At 41.6% G+C, this 16,221-nt stretch overlaps 1 protein-coding gene across 6 annotated transcripts in view; it reads right to left on the reverse strand.

Annotated features, from left to right (window-relative positions):
• The window catches only part of ntrk3b (neurotrophic tyrosine kinase, receptor, type 3b), a 167,786-nt gene that overhangs the window by 13,605 nt on the left and 137,960 nt on the right, over window positions 1–16,221 (reverse strand). For 3 of the 6 annotated variants that reach the window (XM_034571640.1, XM_034571651.1, XM_034571621.1), the window contains 4 exons: window positions 14,002–14,132; window positions 6,991–7,163; window positions 4,874–5,117; window positions 4,637–4,699 (listed from right to left, as the gene is read on the reverse strand). In XM_034571640.1, coding sequence (XP_034427531.1) covers window positions 4,637–4,699; window positions 4,874–5,117; window positions 6,991–7,163; window positions 14,002–14,132 — 611 coding nt within the window. The remainder of the gene's footprint in view (window positions 1–4,636; window positions 4,700–4,873; window positions 5,118–6,990; window positions 7,164–14,001; window positions 14,133–16,221) is intronic. The other 3 variants (XM_034571671.1, XM_034571661.1, XM_034571629.1) reach the window with 2 other exon arrangements.

The following is a 16,221-nucleotide window of genomic DNA, read 5'->3' on the forward strand; positions in this document are numbered from 1 at the left end:
ATGGGTCCACTTTTATTAAAACAAAACCATTAAACGCTGTATTATATATGCAGAAATAAAATCAGAGCAATATGTTAATTTGCTCTCTTGCCAATAGTTAGATGAGAAGATGATATCACTCTGTTAATTAATATAGGGCTAAATCCAGCAGCCCATTAGTTTAGTTTAGCAGTAAGTTAACACATTTTCTCTATAGGGAAGCTGCCTGTTCCCCTCTGCTTACAGTCTTTACGTCATGCTAAGCTAACCAACTGCACATAGTAGCTTCACAGTCACCACACAGCCATGAAAGTAGTATCCATCTTCTCATCCAACTCTACAACAAGGCAACTAGACATTTTTCCCTAAAATGTTGAGCTGGCTCAAAAGAATGCAGGGACTGTATTTTCTGGGCCCCACTGAAGGCACAGACATCCTCTGAGGTCAACGCAGCGTCTCCTCCATTCCAGAGATTTATTACTGCATAACAGAGTGATCATGTAAGACAGGAGTGGTAGGGCTAAGAGAGAAAAAACAAGACCCAAGGGGAGAGGCAGAACAGATTTTTTTCCCCTCCTTCCCTTCCTGCAGCAGTAATAAATATGGCCTGTGTACTCATTAGCACCAAGCTACATACAATTTTCAGGGGTTTCTGCTTGATAAATAATGCAGCAGCGGAGCGTCTGTTTGATCCTTGAAACTGAACAAACCTGGGGACCATTTTTCTTCAAAGCAATGCGGTGCAGGTAAGCAGAGGGCTCCTGGCAGAGTCACAGAGAACACTGAGTCCTTGAAACTGAATCATTAGATTATAACATTATTGCAATGTTTGATAGTTATTAGTCCCTAAATCAAAAAAAGCAGATGTTGGCTTCAAAACTATTTCCATTTTATACCCAAATGTTGAGGATAAGCTTGTAATTGTTGTTGCCCTCTATAAGGTTAACTGGACACATGCTCTCCCTCGACACGGTCCTGCTTTACATTCTGAGCGTGCAGCACTCACTGAAATGAAGAACAGAACCCTGCCATTGCTAAATGAAAACACTCAATCTGCAAGTAAACCTCCAGAGGAAAAGTCTGAAGAGTGTTTAATATTCTCTGGCAAAAGAATAGGAAACTATGAGCCTCTGCATTTAATCCTTCCACAAGAACCTACATGCTGTTCTTCATAATTTGGCTGTAATGACGTCTTTTCTCTCCTCGTCTTGAAGGACCAGCCCGGAACATGTCTCAGTATCTGCAGCTTTTCCAGAACGTTTTCATGCAATCAGAACCTGACTTAAACATAAATTACATAAATCCTGTGAATTACTACGACAAATCAGAGTGGAACGCTTTCCTGGACTCCTGCTTTCTATAGAACTAATGAATATTGTACAAATCTAACTGGTTTTTATGAGAAAACTGACAGACGAGAATTAGCTGTCGAGGGCAATCAAATTTACTGCGATGCATATTGTACTGGTAATTCTCATTCCTGTAATATAGAGGGCACGGAATACAAAGAAACTTGTGATTAGGCTGTAAGAAAATAATTTTATCTAATAATGATATTTGAGATCTGCAGGTTGACAGAGCTCCAGCATGAGCTCCTGCGTCTGCGCCCCTTGTGAAAAGATATCTGGTAAAAACAGTCTCTCACTCTTATTGTACCTTTCAAGTGCCGGCACCTTTGGAGCATTCACTGTCATTTATACCTTCCTACACATGCATAATTCAGCACTCCGCAGGAAAACATTACCTGTTATATTGTGAGGCAGTGGTATAAGACACCTACAGGCACCAGTGCTGCCGTCGGCCTGTGTGGGATCTGCATTTGTCTCTTTTGAAACAACACAAGAGCGTAGTCGGTGCAGGCGGAGCAGGAGGACGTGGCAGATAGATGTGATTTAGGACAATATTCATCTCTCTCTTGAACATGTTCCCTCCTGCTGCAAAGTGTCTCTGGAGTCCCAGAGGGCAACAAGCGTCAATACGACTAGTCAGCGATGGGAGGATTGCGTTCTTGGCAGGGTGCTGCTATTTATAATCACTCAACACAGGGAAAGTGTCCAATACTGTTAGGAGCTCCTTATCTCTGGGCTCTGTCAATATTCCTCTGTGTAGGCGGGCGGTGATGCTATCACAACACAACACACCAAGCAGCAGCAGCTTCACAAAAATCATGCCACACACACACATGCACACACACATGCACGCGCCAAATTCCAGCTTACACATGGTCTCTATTACAAACCATTTATCTAGTTTGTGTTTAGTCTAACATACAGATTTGCAAGAACTATTCTCTCTCTATCACTGCAGTATGTAAATGTGTTTGTGTGCGTGAGTGGAATCAGTAAATTATTCAATAAATTATTCAAATGTCTAGAATTTCCTAAATAAATTCAGTTTGATAGAAGGACCCATTCGAAGGAAGGAAACATTTGCTTCAAAAAGACGAGTTCTTTTCCTCGTGTCTTATGTGTAACCACAGGACTTGTTTTGTGCACCCACACGTGCACCTGTAATTTAATGAAGCAGTTTCATGGGGTTTATTTAAACATTTGCACGATGACTGTTTTATTTAATTTTTTTCTCTGGCCACTTCCTTCCACCCTGTGGTTCTTTTCACTGCTGACTCCGCAGTTAGCCTGGGCAGAGTGTAACTACACACGGAGTCACCAGCTGTTCCTTTTCACCTGTCGGTGAGGTAATGTGGTCGGAGGTTCACCTCAGCGCCCCCAGGTTCAACCCGTTCTGCACAGACGCCATGACCAACCAGCAGGAGTCTCTGGCATAGTGTCAAGGACAAGATCCTTCACTGGCTTTCCGCTAAAGAATATTGCTTGTGTGGGGTACTGCAGGGGTATCGGTGAGTTATTTTATCTCACATCACCCCGACACTCATTAATAAACTATATCTGCCCACACACTTGTTTAATATGAGATTGTAGACAGATTCAGAACAATTCCTATTTTACACTGTTCCAAGGCATCATGTTGGGTCTTAACCTGAAGAAACTCTCTCTCTCTGCACTCTGACTGAACACAGTTAACTCAGTTCTGTTCAGACACGAACAGTCAACTAAACCATTAAATCTTCTAGCTGAGCAGTATCTGCCTGCTAAATCCGCTGTGACCAGGTCCTCAGGGCCAATTAGCAATAACTGCTCTTTGGGCCGAAACAAGGTTTTTATCCTGTATTTTGTCCAGCGAGGCCAAAGAGAAACTGTGCCGTGCACCCATAGTCCTACCGGTTGTCACGGAGATGCATTGCAGTAGTTGGGGAGGAGAAAACTTGTTTGTGTTTGATTGTTATCTAGCTTAATACACCCTAGCATAAGACTAGTTGGTATTAAATAAAAAATAAAAAAACATTAACTAGCATTGAAAACGACACAAATTCTGAACTTCATGAACCACACTTTAATTTATGATGTTAAAAATAGGAGTTCAATTAACAACTACTATTTTTTGTTTGATTACATGTGAAAAGTGACCATCATAAAATGTTGTTTCTCTCTACTGTCATTGCAGTCTATGCCGGCCCCTCCAACCCCAGCCCAGCTGTGTCAAGGCCCTGTCTCAGTCCTCAGTTATATTCCTTATGAAAATATGTTCCATTGTGGACACATGGACAGCACGAGACGACTCAGATATGTAGCTGTTTGGTGTTGGTGTTGTTTTGGCCTAGTGTTTGTTTGGAGGACGTGTCCACAAAATTACACAAAATCTAATTCAGAGTGCAACTTATTTGAAACTAAGTCACTGTTGGAATTCATGAATGTAATTGTCCAAACGTTTGCTGTTTTAAATTTTTTTGTTATTTTGGTCTCAACAGCCTCCACCCACAGTTGCTCTGCTGTGATCAGAGAGCTTCAGACATAATTATTTTTAATAAAGTCAGAGTAATGATTTTCTGTTGCCACTGACCCCCCTTCACCGCACCTCAGTGCCAAACTGACACTTCTATATCCACTCTGGGCCACAACAGTTGGTACGCTCGATTATACAGATGCGCACTCGACCACAACCCCAACCTGGGCTCAACAATACACTTTCAGTTTTGAATAATACACAGACCACACAGATGGTGTGCGTGGAGGAGACATGCACCAAGTACCAAAGACAACTCACTCAAAATTCCTTACTAATTATTTCATGCGTACAGAGATGTCCCCCCAGCAGGCAAATACTTCACAACTGCAGGCGTTGCCCCCAGCAAAGTCTGAACTGGCCCAGCTGTCACGCCTGGAAACAAAATCAGGCGCACCTAAAGTCATTACACAAGAGCAGCCTGTTTCAAGGAGCCAGATCTATGGCAGCCATAACCCCATAATATTCACTTATTTACCCAGCAAAATGCTAAATTCTTTAGCCCGGCAGTTCCAGCCTTGGTTCGTAACTTTCAAAGTTGCTAATCGTGTTAAACAGTAGCGAGGACATGAATAGAAAACTATATAAACAAGCCTCTGAGCATCAGTCTGGAAGCTCAGCAGGCTCATCTTCTGCCACACTGCTAAACCTCTCCACCCTGAGCGAACGTATGATGGCTGGTGTGGGATCTGGGGGTTGCACGTGGGGAAGGGGAGCTGCTAAGTCTCCTTAGGAAGGAAAAGATGAAATCAAAAATAACAACGAAAATGACACAGAGCAGAGAAGCAGTCTTCACCTCTTGGAAATGTCTTTTCACTGTAGTTTGCAGCTCCGGAGGAAAGGACGCTGTGTGATGAGTCTGTTACACAGGTTAGTCTCAAGTCAAATATATAGAAAGCAGCATGGTGGGGGACATCAGCAAAGCATGATTTGTTACTGGGAGTTTTTACTTTTGAACATAGTGTATGGGAGGAAGGTGACAATGGAAGAATTCAAATTCTGGTGGAGAAAAATAAGCATCCTGAAGTCTTACCCTGTAGTAGTCGCTGCTGTAGATGTCCCTGGACATGCCGAAGTCTCCAATCTTCACCAGCAGGCCATTGCCTACCAGGCAATTGCGTGTAGCCAAATCTCTGTGGACAAAGTGCTGGGAGGCCAGGTAAACCATGCCCGAGGCAATCTGGGTGGCAATGTGCAGCATCTGGGAAAGGCCCAGCTCCCCGTTGGACTGCAGTGGCTGGCCATCTACCAGGATCATGGCGTCTGGGCCGTGGGCTCTGGGTTACAAAGAATAATGTTGATTGCTCTAATGAACTGATAATGATGAGTTCTCTGGTCTCTGTTTGAAGGCGAGAGTATGCAACTTTCACTAACCACTGACCACAGAGTGACACAATTACTGACAGTATAATCACATATTTATCTGTAAGATAATTAAAGATAGCATTGAGTAACTGTTACACAAGTAAAGAGTCAAGTGAAGAAATACAAATTGAACCAAAATTATTACTCATGAAGTCACATTTTCATCGAAGAACTTTGTTGTTATTGCTTTCTTCTCACAGTCTTGCTCTAAGAACTGGACATAGGAACCTCTAGTGTCTGTTCTTCATGGCAGACTCTAACCTGACAGCCTGTTTTATGAACAAGACAAAGCTTCTTACAGAACTAATAAACCTTTGCCCTGGCTGCACTGTTACCTTGCTCTACCCCTTCAGAATAGTTAGCATAATAAAGAGTGACTATTAGGAATATGAACATATTAACTATAACCTAGAAGAAGTAAAGCAGCTTAAATCCCTACGATTAACTGAGAGGTGTCTGGGCTGTTATTTATATAAGACTGTATGCAGTTACATAAAGCCGTATATGTATAGAATCTTTGGTGGATTTAAAGCATTTTCATGAATTCTCGCCCGTTAGGAATTTTAACCAAGGCTTAGGAATTTCATCAAAGTGCTGCAAGTCATACATTTACCAGAGCAGGTTGACTGTGGGTCGAGAGCTCTCTCCCTGCTTAGCATTTTTAGGTAACAATGAAGAACTCATTTCCTGTGAGAGGTTCCTGCTGTTCTTATCACGCTCTCATCAATGTGATTACAGACCAGGCACTAAGCAGAGGAGACTACAGCTCTCTCGCTCCCTCTTTAAGGCTGCTTTTCTTTTTCCATCTCTCAATTGCTGTGCAATTCAGTGATCTTGGCTTTGTGTGTCTGTGTAATAATTCAGCTCCACTGTAGGGGGATTAGCAGTACTTTTTTTCTTACAGTGTGTGCTTCTTGCTTGACTTCACACACATTGAGTAGTGTTGTACTCAGGGCAGGCGGCCCTCTGTATATCTGAAGGTTGAGCAGGACCTGCCCATCCAATCTCTCTATTCACTCCTGTTGATTCCCTGCACATCTCATCTGTTAAATGTGACCAACAGGACCCATAGACCAAAAATCAGCCGTGTCTTGCACCCTGCATGAAAGAATTTCATCATTCGCAACATTGCCTTTCATTTCAAGAGTGATTTCCCAACAGAAAGTTCCTCACGCACTCTTGAATCTACACACGCACACACGCTCGCACTCAATCGTAACATGTCATCTTTTCAATTAAAGCTCAAACTTCAAAAACAGGAAAGACCACACACACGCACAGCTGCTGTCAACGCACTTGAAATAGCAGACTTCTATCTCAGACTCCTCTTGTGCACACTGACATCATTTCCAGCTAAGATTTCCTTTACCAAAGCGCTCGCTGCACCAGCATCATGTCGCTTTTGTTGAGGCTTATCAGAGGTCACTTCCCCCGGTACAGTCTGACATTACAGAACAAAAGCACCAAAGCACTCATGTTTGCTAACTCAGAAATCTGTGAAGTTAGCTGGATATTGTTTAAGCAGAAGGAATTGTCCTCAACAAATTTACTTTTCTTTGACTCTTACTGACTCTTTTGTATTTACATACTGTTTATAAGTTGGTGGACAATTCCATCTAAAAGAACAATACCCTGACGGAAAACGCCCTGAGGTAGCACACACATTTTGACACTGTAAAATAACCTTTCACTCACTGTGGTTAACTTGTCCGTTCAAATGCTCAGTTCCAGCTCTTGCCTGGTACATTAAGGTTAAACCGACTGATTCGTCAGTAAAAAACTAACCTGAGGAATTTGTTGAGGTCTCCGTGCTTCATGTATTCGAAAACCATGATGAGAGGGTCTCCGTCTACGCACACTCCGTAGAATTTAACGATGTGGTCGTGCTGCAGGTTGGTCAGCAGCTCCGCCTCCCTCTGGAAGTCCTTCCTTGCAGACAGGTTGGGATCTTTCAGTGTCTGAAAGGGGAAACAATGAGTCAGATTTAGACATTGCTTGGTGTTCATCTGTTGACGCTACAAGTTTATAACATTGGGGACCACATTAGGGTAATATCACCGACATGGAAACTTCAAATTATCCACAGGAGACACGTTTGTGTCCTGCCCCCAAACTGCATGGCATTGACTCATATCTTCTACTTTCCATCCCTATGCTAAGTGCTCTTCTTGTTTCTCCGGCTACCCTCCATATTGTAATTTGAAAGATCTCTTTCGGTTTGAAACATCCACTCAGTACGCCCACTTGTCTTCAATCTGTAAAAATGCTCTGGACATGGAAATGCCATTTGATCGTTCGGTTGGTCCAACACTTTGGTCCTGACTGAAATGTCTTGATAAATGCTGGATGAATTAAGATATTTTGTGCAGACGTCGATGGTCCCCAGAGGATCACTACTGACAATGACTTTGACAGTTTGGGTTTTGTGAAACAGTTATTGATTCTACACTCAGGTGTAGTGCTGGGATATTTGAGTGCGTTGATTCTCTATGTGTAGATTAACATTCAATAAACAAACACCTTCAAACTGATATTCTGTAAATGCATTGGCAGCAGAAATAAAAAAAATAACATGGTGAGATTCAAATTATCATAATCAAATAACAAAAATATTGTTAACACTAACAATCTCTAACAGCAGTGAAACTTTACAGAACTGAGAGCAGCAAAGTTTCTCCAAAGTCTGCAGGCGGTAAGAATCAGTAATACCCCCAGGCTAACAAGCACGACTTCCACTGTCTGACGTTGGTATAGGAATGAATCCGGTGACCTCACGGAACTCCCAAGCAGTCTCTACTAGCTATAAAAGAGTGACAACCCTCAAGCAGGGGAGAGCAATGTGGGATATGTGATGGAAATAAAGCATTTACGTTGAGGCACGTCACAGTCTCTTCGTCAGTCAATGCAGCTCTGATGTTTTTATGTGCTGCCCTTTATTGTGTCTTCAGTGGAGCAGAAGCTTCAGTGAGTCACATGCTTAATACGTCATGATTTATTGAATAAGTCTATTTCCATTCTACTTCTATGGACACACAATGCTTCGACCACAGTCAAGCATAAAAAACACTCACACAAAAAAGATTTTGGAGAGATTTTGAGTTTTTCCCACATTTTCCCAGATGTTTTTTTCACTTCGGTAAAAGTATTTTAGTCTTGTTGTTTTAAATGTGGAGGATCAATCATGCTCATATGATTCTTTTAACACCCAAACAGCTGTACTTTATCACTGCCTTCAGGCAACGTTGTTTGAGCACTTGTTTGACCACTCCGTAGGAATAGAGAGTTGTTGCTCAGTTCGTGGGTTCTTCTGAGAGTTGATGGTAAACACAACAATGATACCTCTTTTACACCAAAAGGGGCTTTATTCACCAGATTGTGTTATATTTCCTTCATCTTTATCAATAAAGCTTTTAAACTGTGAACTAGTCTATTCAACAGCACTTTTCTCTGGTATCTTTTTAAAAAAAAGTTATCGAACCAATACTTCTGTACACAGTTCTAAGGCCAGGGATCACTCAAGCTGTAAATTTTAGGCACTACAGAAACAATTTATACACAATCTATTGATCAGATCGGTTACAGGATCGAGCCGGGCGTACCTTGAACTCTTTTGACATCAAGGACACATGAAATATCAAATCTTGATGGTATGTCAGCTGAGCCTGGCAGTATTAGAAAGGGAGGTGGAAATAAAATCAAATACCTCCTCTACTTGAAGAGAAAAACACTCTTGACACTTCATCAGCAACAGGAAAATACAGCTAGTTGCTTCTCTTGATCTCCTTGGCCTTGAGTCCTGCTTTCCCAGACTGATGCTGACATTATTACAGATGGAAAGACCTTGAGATAGAAATACATTTACTCATATGTCCTCTGCTTGTAGTGAATTGCTGGAGGTTGTTGAGATGTACAGCAGCGTAGGTAAGATGGCCATAAAATTCTATTACCAAATCAAACCACACTCTTAAGGAAATGTTTCTTGTCTGGGCATGCTTCCAAAACAATACCTTCAAGTGCACGAATACAATAAATTGAGGGAAAGAGCTGCAATGAATTTTTCCCTTTGTTGACCTTTAGTTTTATTTCAGGCATAAACATGTTCAGATGAAGATGCACACACGTTGTGTTTAAAAAAAATCAAGAGGTTTATTATGTAATACTAAGAAAAGGAAGTGACCGCCTGGCACTACATCATCATCATCAGCAACAAAACTCCTGTACTTCTTTTCCTGTTGTCAAGGAGAGGGTAGCTTTTTGACAGTAGTTTGTTTTTACTGGGTAGGTTTGCTTAGTCTGCAACCTCTTACTCAGAATAACCCTGATTCACATTCATACAGTTCTTCAGATTCACACAGGGAGCTGCCAAGCACAAATTCCTGTTGAACCCTGTGAAGACATTGAGAGCCGCCACACACGGCCAATTGCTTTAGTTCATTCATATCATCTTTGCTTCACAGTAAATGCTGGTTTCTTGGCTGATTGATAGTTTTTGAGCTGGTACATAGATATGTACAATGGAGCAAATGGAGCACCCAGTGGAACCAGAGCAGACTGTGTATAAAAGTTGGACAACTTTTGTGGTTTTGATGTCATTTGGAGCAGAGTCTGCAAAGCAGTATGAGAGGCCCTATGATATCATACTTGGTTTCACACACAGCATCATAATCTTGCACACACACTGTATACTCAACAATACAATACCCTCATACATGCACCATCGTACTCTCTCACACACACTACTATACTCTTATACATGCACCATAATTCTCTCCCAAACACACTACAATACTCTCATACATGCACCATCATACTCTCTCACACACTACAATACTCTCATACATGCACCATCATACTCTCTCACACACTACAATACTCTCATACATGCACCATCGTACTCTCTCACACACACTACAATACTCTTATACATGCACCATCATACTCTCTCACACACACTACAATACTCTCATACATGCACCATCGTACTCTCTCACACACACTCCTGTTCTCTCATTACATGCACCATCATACTCTCACACTACTATGCCCTCTGTGTGAGAGAGTATGATTAAAAAGAAAGTGAGTTTGACCAAACAGGAAGACTGTTTTAAAATATCTTTCGCCGACTAGGCAGTGCTAGCCAACAAGGAGCATTTAAATGAAAACTTTACAGCTTTGTTAGAATGGCAGGGAGATGGTCGCAATAGTATTACTACTATTATAATAATACTATCAGTAGTATTTCTACTTATTTACCTTCTTTTTCAAGGTCAGTTTTTGTTTCTATTAAATGGCAATGAGGAGGACATTACAATTTTTTCCACCAATACAATGAGGTGTGTTCAGGTATAGGGCCGACCTGCTGCCTGTGTGAAGAACAGACAACCAGCGTTGTCTGCCTCGGGACAACCAGTGTGTTCCCGGGCGTAACTCTCTGCCAGCAAAGGGTTTGTCGTGAAAGTGGCCATAAATAATAGAACTTTTACGATGATGTCATTATACATCACTATTTTGTTTTCATCCTTGACGAGTGGTCCGAAATGGAAAAGTTTTTTTTACCTGTTGCGCATCATTCACTTGGTTGTGTGTGTTTGTGTGTGTGTAAGTGTGTGTGTGAGAGAGAGAAAGAGAAAGAGAGAGAGAGAGAGAGAGAGAGAGATTGAGAGAGAGAGAGAGAGAGAGAGAGAGAGAGAGAGAGAGAAAGAGAGCACCTACAGCCCATCACCTGAAGTTCTTTACATTAACCTTTAATAGCCTTTAACTACAGCCTTTGTGATGTTTCTGGTATGCCTACTATGTACTCAGACAAATACCAGTACTATACAGTATGAAGCTGTGCGTCTAAAAACAAATGAATGGATTAAGTCAACAGAAGTGCTGGAGTGCTTCTATTTTGAAATGTGTACAAGAAGTGTTAAGGAAAATGTATGTTTGTGACATTTATTTAACAGATAAAAATTTCAACTGCTGAAAGATAATTTTCTCTGTCTATTCTTCTGTGAACCACATGCGGGGAAAATCTGCGAGACCTCGAATCTCTAATAGAGCAGGGCGGCTGAACTGCAGCTTAATAACAGGCAGTGTGTCCGCTATGGACCCGGAAATGAAAAACAAGCCGATCCGCGGCCGTTCCGTGGCACAACCGCAGCCAGTGTGGCCTGGGTGTCAGACGAGCACCAGAGGAAGTGCCCTTGGCCCTCTATGATAACGCTGCACCTGATGAACCTGGTCTGAATAACCATCCCATTTCCTCCTCGGCTGCATTGGAAGAGGTCCCTGTGTGTGTGGTTGTATTACAGGAGGTCTCTGTGGATCCAGCATTTCTGACATTATTGTAATGATCGGAGAGTTTAAAACATTCCCCTGGAGGCGCAGTGCGGCCCCGGGTCCAACATGTTCCCGAATGGATCTCTTGATTTGGAGGGCAGGCCATGTCAGTGAAACCACGCTTCATCAAACATAACCAATTAGGACCTGAGAATTCAATGTTACTTCCTTTTCAACCAAACTCACTCTCACACACTACTATTCTCATTCACATATCATATCATTCTGTTTTACACTCACTGTCATTTTATTCCTTTCACATGGTTATTTGCGTTCACATGTATTATTTAATACTATTTAGTCACTTATATATGCTGGTACTCTTTTTCAAATATAATATCTAGAGAGAGCAGTGTTGTGTGTATGAGAGTGTGATAGTAAATAAAACAGAGTATGAGTGTGCATGTAAGAGAGTATAGTAGTGTTTGTGTAAGAGTATAGTGGGGTATATGTGACATAATGATGCTGTGTGCATGAGTATGAATAAGTATGAATTATCTCTCATGGGGCCTCTCATACAGTAGAGATTGCGGTGTGGGGCCATGGTATTGAAATCCCTCCAATACACACTCTTGATCAATCACAATATCAGGTGTCAATCATAATGTTTCTCGCTATGTTAATTGCATCAAAACTAATTGAAACCAATCACTTTTAATCACAATTACCAGAGAAATTAACACTTGACTATATTGGTGTGTTAAGAACTACCTACAATGACTGAAACCATCTTTGAGGAAAATGTATTAAACGTATATTCTGACTTTTTAGTTAGAACCATGTCCTATCCACTAACATGAAGGGTTTATGACCTATAATGTAGAAAGTCACCAGAGGACGATCAAGATTTTTCAGTATCACTTTTGGGGAGCAGTCATAGCGTCCATCTTTACGGACATAAAGGCTGCATGATTAACTTAAAACTTCATTGCACTGCAATTTCAACATGACATTATGTTTCTGAGCAGCAGCTGGCACATTGGGTAGTCAGTTAATGTAAAAAGTAAAGGCATTAATAATAAAAATTAATTGAATAGAACCTGAAAAAGCTTGGTAGGCCCTATTAATGGCATTTATCTGACCCCTAACTCCAACCCTAACCCAGGCATCTCTATACATTCAATGCTATTTGAATTTGGAAGCAGAATAAATAAAGCAGTTAAGGTGAGAAAACATGAACCTCTCACACATACTCTATAGGAACCAGTTATATGGTGGGTGGTCACCTGAACAGGCCAAGGCATTTGCACAAAGTAACCTATTAAGCCAGTTTGACCAGAAAGGATTCATATAAGCTTTCTCAAGGTGTTCTCATACACAGCAATGATCACGTGCAGTTAATAACATCATGCCGATACAGGCCAGGGGACATCAGACAATGTAGATGAGTGTGATCTCAGAAGGAACAAACACATTGAATCTTGAGGCAGATGGACTAGAACAGCAGAATACCGTGTGGGGTTCCACTCCTGTCAGCCAAGAACAGAGATCTGAGGTAGCAGTGGGCACACACTCCCCAACACTGGACAGTTGAAACGTGTGGCCTGGTCTAATGAAGCTCTATCTCTGCTGAGACACGCAGATGGTGAGGTCAGAATTTGGTGTCAACAGCATGAATCCATGGACCCAACCTGCCTTGTGTCAACGGTCCAGTCTGGTGGTGGTGGTGTGATGGTGTGAGGAAGGTTTTCCTGGCAAAAATTGTGGGCCCCTTTACACCAACCAGGGATCATTTGAATGCCAAAGCCAATCTGTTGCTGACCATGCGCATCTCTTTATGGCTACAGTGGACCATCTTCTAATGGATACTTTCAGCATGATAAAAATCCACGTCACAAAGCAAAAGTCGTCTTCAGTAAACTTCAGTGTCCTCAACAAACACCAGATGCAAATCCAGAAGCACTTATTTGTGATGTGGTAGAACAGGAGATTGACAGCATGAATGTGCAGCTGATAAATCTGCATTAATGATGTGATTCAGTCATGTCAACATGGAGCAGAATCTCAGAGGAACATTTATAAAATAAAACATCTTGGCGTTAACCAAAGCGAGACCCTACCCGTGTTAGCATTGTGTTCCTAGTCAAATGCCAGAGATTGTCTCTCTGCTCTTTGCTATGAGAGTGGGGTTTACAGGGTCTTTACAGATGCATTAGATCAGGGCTAGAGAACAGTATCGACTGTCAGAGGGATCAGTAGATTTATGATGATACCCACTGTGGGGCCTTGTGATAGTCCCTATGCTAAACTAAGCTAACTGTCTGCTGCCTGCAGCTTCATTCTTAGTGCACAGATGTGAGAGTGGCATCAGTCAACTGATACCAGAGCATGAAAGCAAATAAGCACAATTCCCCAAATGTTGCTGTAATGGATTTTTCAACACACACACACACACACACACACACACACACACACACACACACACACACACACACACACACACACACACACACACACACAGTAAAGACGTACCTTGACAGCCACCAGCATCTTGTCCTTGGTGGGGCTCAGGTTGTAACACTCTGCCAGGAAGACTTTACCGAACGCTCCCTCACCCAACTCTCTCTTCAGGATTATGTCTCTCCGCTTTATATGCTGGACTACTAAAACAAAGACAGGGCAGAGAAAGAGAAACACAGAGTAATTTGTTAAACCTTTTCCCGATATCACATGATTGAACATTAAATGAAACAGGATCCTGTGTTATTTTTGCAGAAAATCCCCAAAATATAAATACAGAAGAAGAAGGGAGTAAATATGAAGCAGGGGAAGAATGGATGCAGCTATGTGCAATATCTTAGATTCTGGTCATGATCTGAAGGCTAATCAAGATGCAGCACCAAACATGTCATGGTAAAATACAAGTGAGAGTGTAGAAAATCATGCACAAAACATCTAGAATTCTGTTTATCCATAAAAATGCTCTTTGACCATTTGAATAACTCTTTCAATATACAGTAAGTGTGATACAGCAGCTGCGAAGTGCTTAAAAAGCAGTTACAAAACATGTGATGTTGTCAAAGTGTAAAAAAAGTGTTTTATCTGACTTTAAAGCTGCTTCAGAGAGAATACTGGAAACAGTCGGGTTCATGCGGTTTCAAATCTCTGAAGTGCAAATGAAATGCAAGATAACACTGAACCTGCTGAGCTACAAATCTCTTATCTGGATTCCTTGGTTTTACTGTTGGCATTGAAACAACAAAGGGGCACATTTTCTAATGAGAACAGAATTGTAAAACCTCTATTTGTGAAAAGTCTCAGTGAGGACAATAAAACAACCAGCTGGGCAGAGTGAGAAAAACAATCCTCTGTCGCTCCATATATATTTCTTATTCTACTTTGTTTTCACATTTTTTCTTATGAACTCACTCTGACAAGATAATTTACATGGTGTAAAAATCTGACCATCGTTCGCCCATCTTGTGGTTGCTAGCATTGCTTGTGACCACAGAACTAAAGCTCATTCTTCTATTGATAAGAAAAACTAGACTTCCAGTCTTCCAAGTTGACCACACTCATGACAGCAAGAGACAGAAGAAAAAAGACAGAAGGAGAGACAGACAGAGAACGACAAAGATCCAGGAAAAAAGAGAAATAGTGAGACAAGGGAGTGTTGAGCCTGATCTGTGTCGGAGGTAAGGTTTTTACATAAGATACCTGCCAGGTTCAGGATGAAAGAGCTGAGGAGGTGTAGGAGCTGTTGACTTCTGAACAGAGCAGCTCCTCTGAACTGACTCTGAATCAAACAAGGCACCTTGTAGGTTTACTATGAACACTGTACTGCTTCTAAATGTGCACACACACACACACACAGTTACAGTAGCTCTCTCTCTAAATGCTTAGCAACAGTATTCGGGTGAAGTGCCAAAATAATGCTTTGAATATGAAATTAAGTCATAAATTAGTAATTAAATTAAATGTAAACATCAACAACTGAATTTAATGAAATAAATGAACAATATCTTTCTGTCTGTCTGTATGTATGCGGAACATATATCTTGCAAACCTTTAGTGGCTTCACACTTAACATGTGTGTTGTAAATCGCCCAAGAAAGTATAATGCAGAGTTTGGTGCAATTTGGACATGCAACATGTTTAAAGGGCCCATATTTTACACCTTTCTGGGATTTACTTTGAGGTATTGGTACCCCTAAGATGATATATCAGTGGTTTAAAGTGGAAAAAACTGCTGCAATGTGTATTTCCATGTCCATGGCCTCTCTCTGGAGCTGCAGACAGAACAGGCTGTTTTCGCCCGCCTCTTGAGCCCCTCCTCTGATTGGTTGACTGCACTTTGAGTGACACGCGACCAGGCTTATCACCAGTCTCATTCTGGCGTATTTACGATCTCTCTGGTAAACACAGCTGAAAGTCACGTTATGTTTGCAGCTATAGAAGAACAGCCACATATTTACAGTTGGTTACAACAGGATGTTTCTGAACGGTAAGTTACACCATCCTTTTATCAGGACAAATGGCCAATGTAGGAGTAACGTCCCGAGTTACAGTACGGAGTTTCACAACAGAGTTTCAATACGGAGTAACGTAGACTTTACTCCATACTGAGCACAGTGACACTGCACGTCAGAAGAAATAAAGCGTAACCGCTGGTCTCGAACAGTAACGTTCTTAGGAGGAATGTGCACGGATATATTCTCTTCCTTGCATCCCTCCACACTGCAGTGTTTCTTC

The sequence above is a fragment of the Hippoglossus hippoglossus genome, chromosome 3 (genome assembly GCF_009819705.1).
Source record: "Hippoglossus hippoglossus isolate fHipHip1 chromosome 3, fHipHip1.pri, whole genome shotgun sequence".
Taxonomy (NCBI): Eukaryota; Metazoa; Chordata; class Actinopteri; order Pleuronectiformes; family Pleuronectidae; genus Hippoglossus; species Hippoglossus hippoglossus.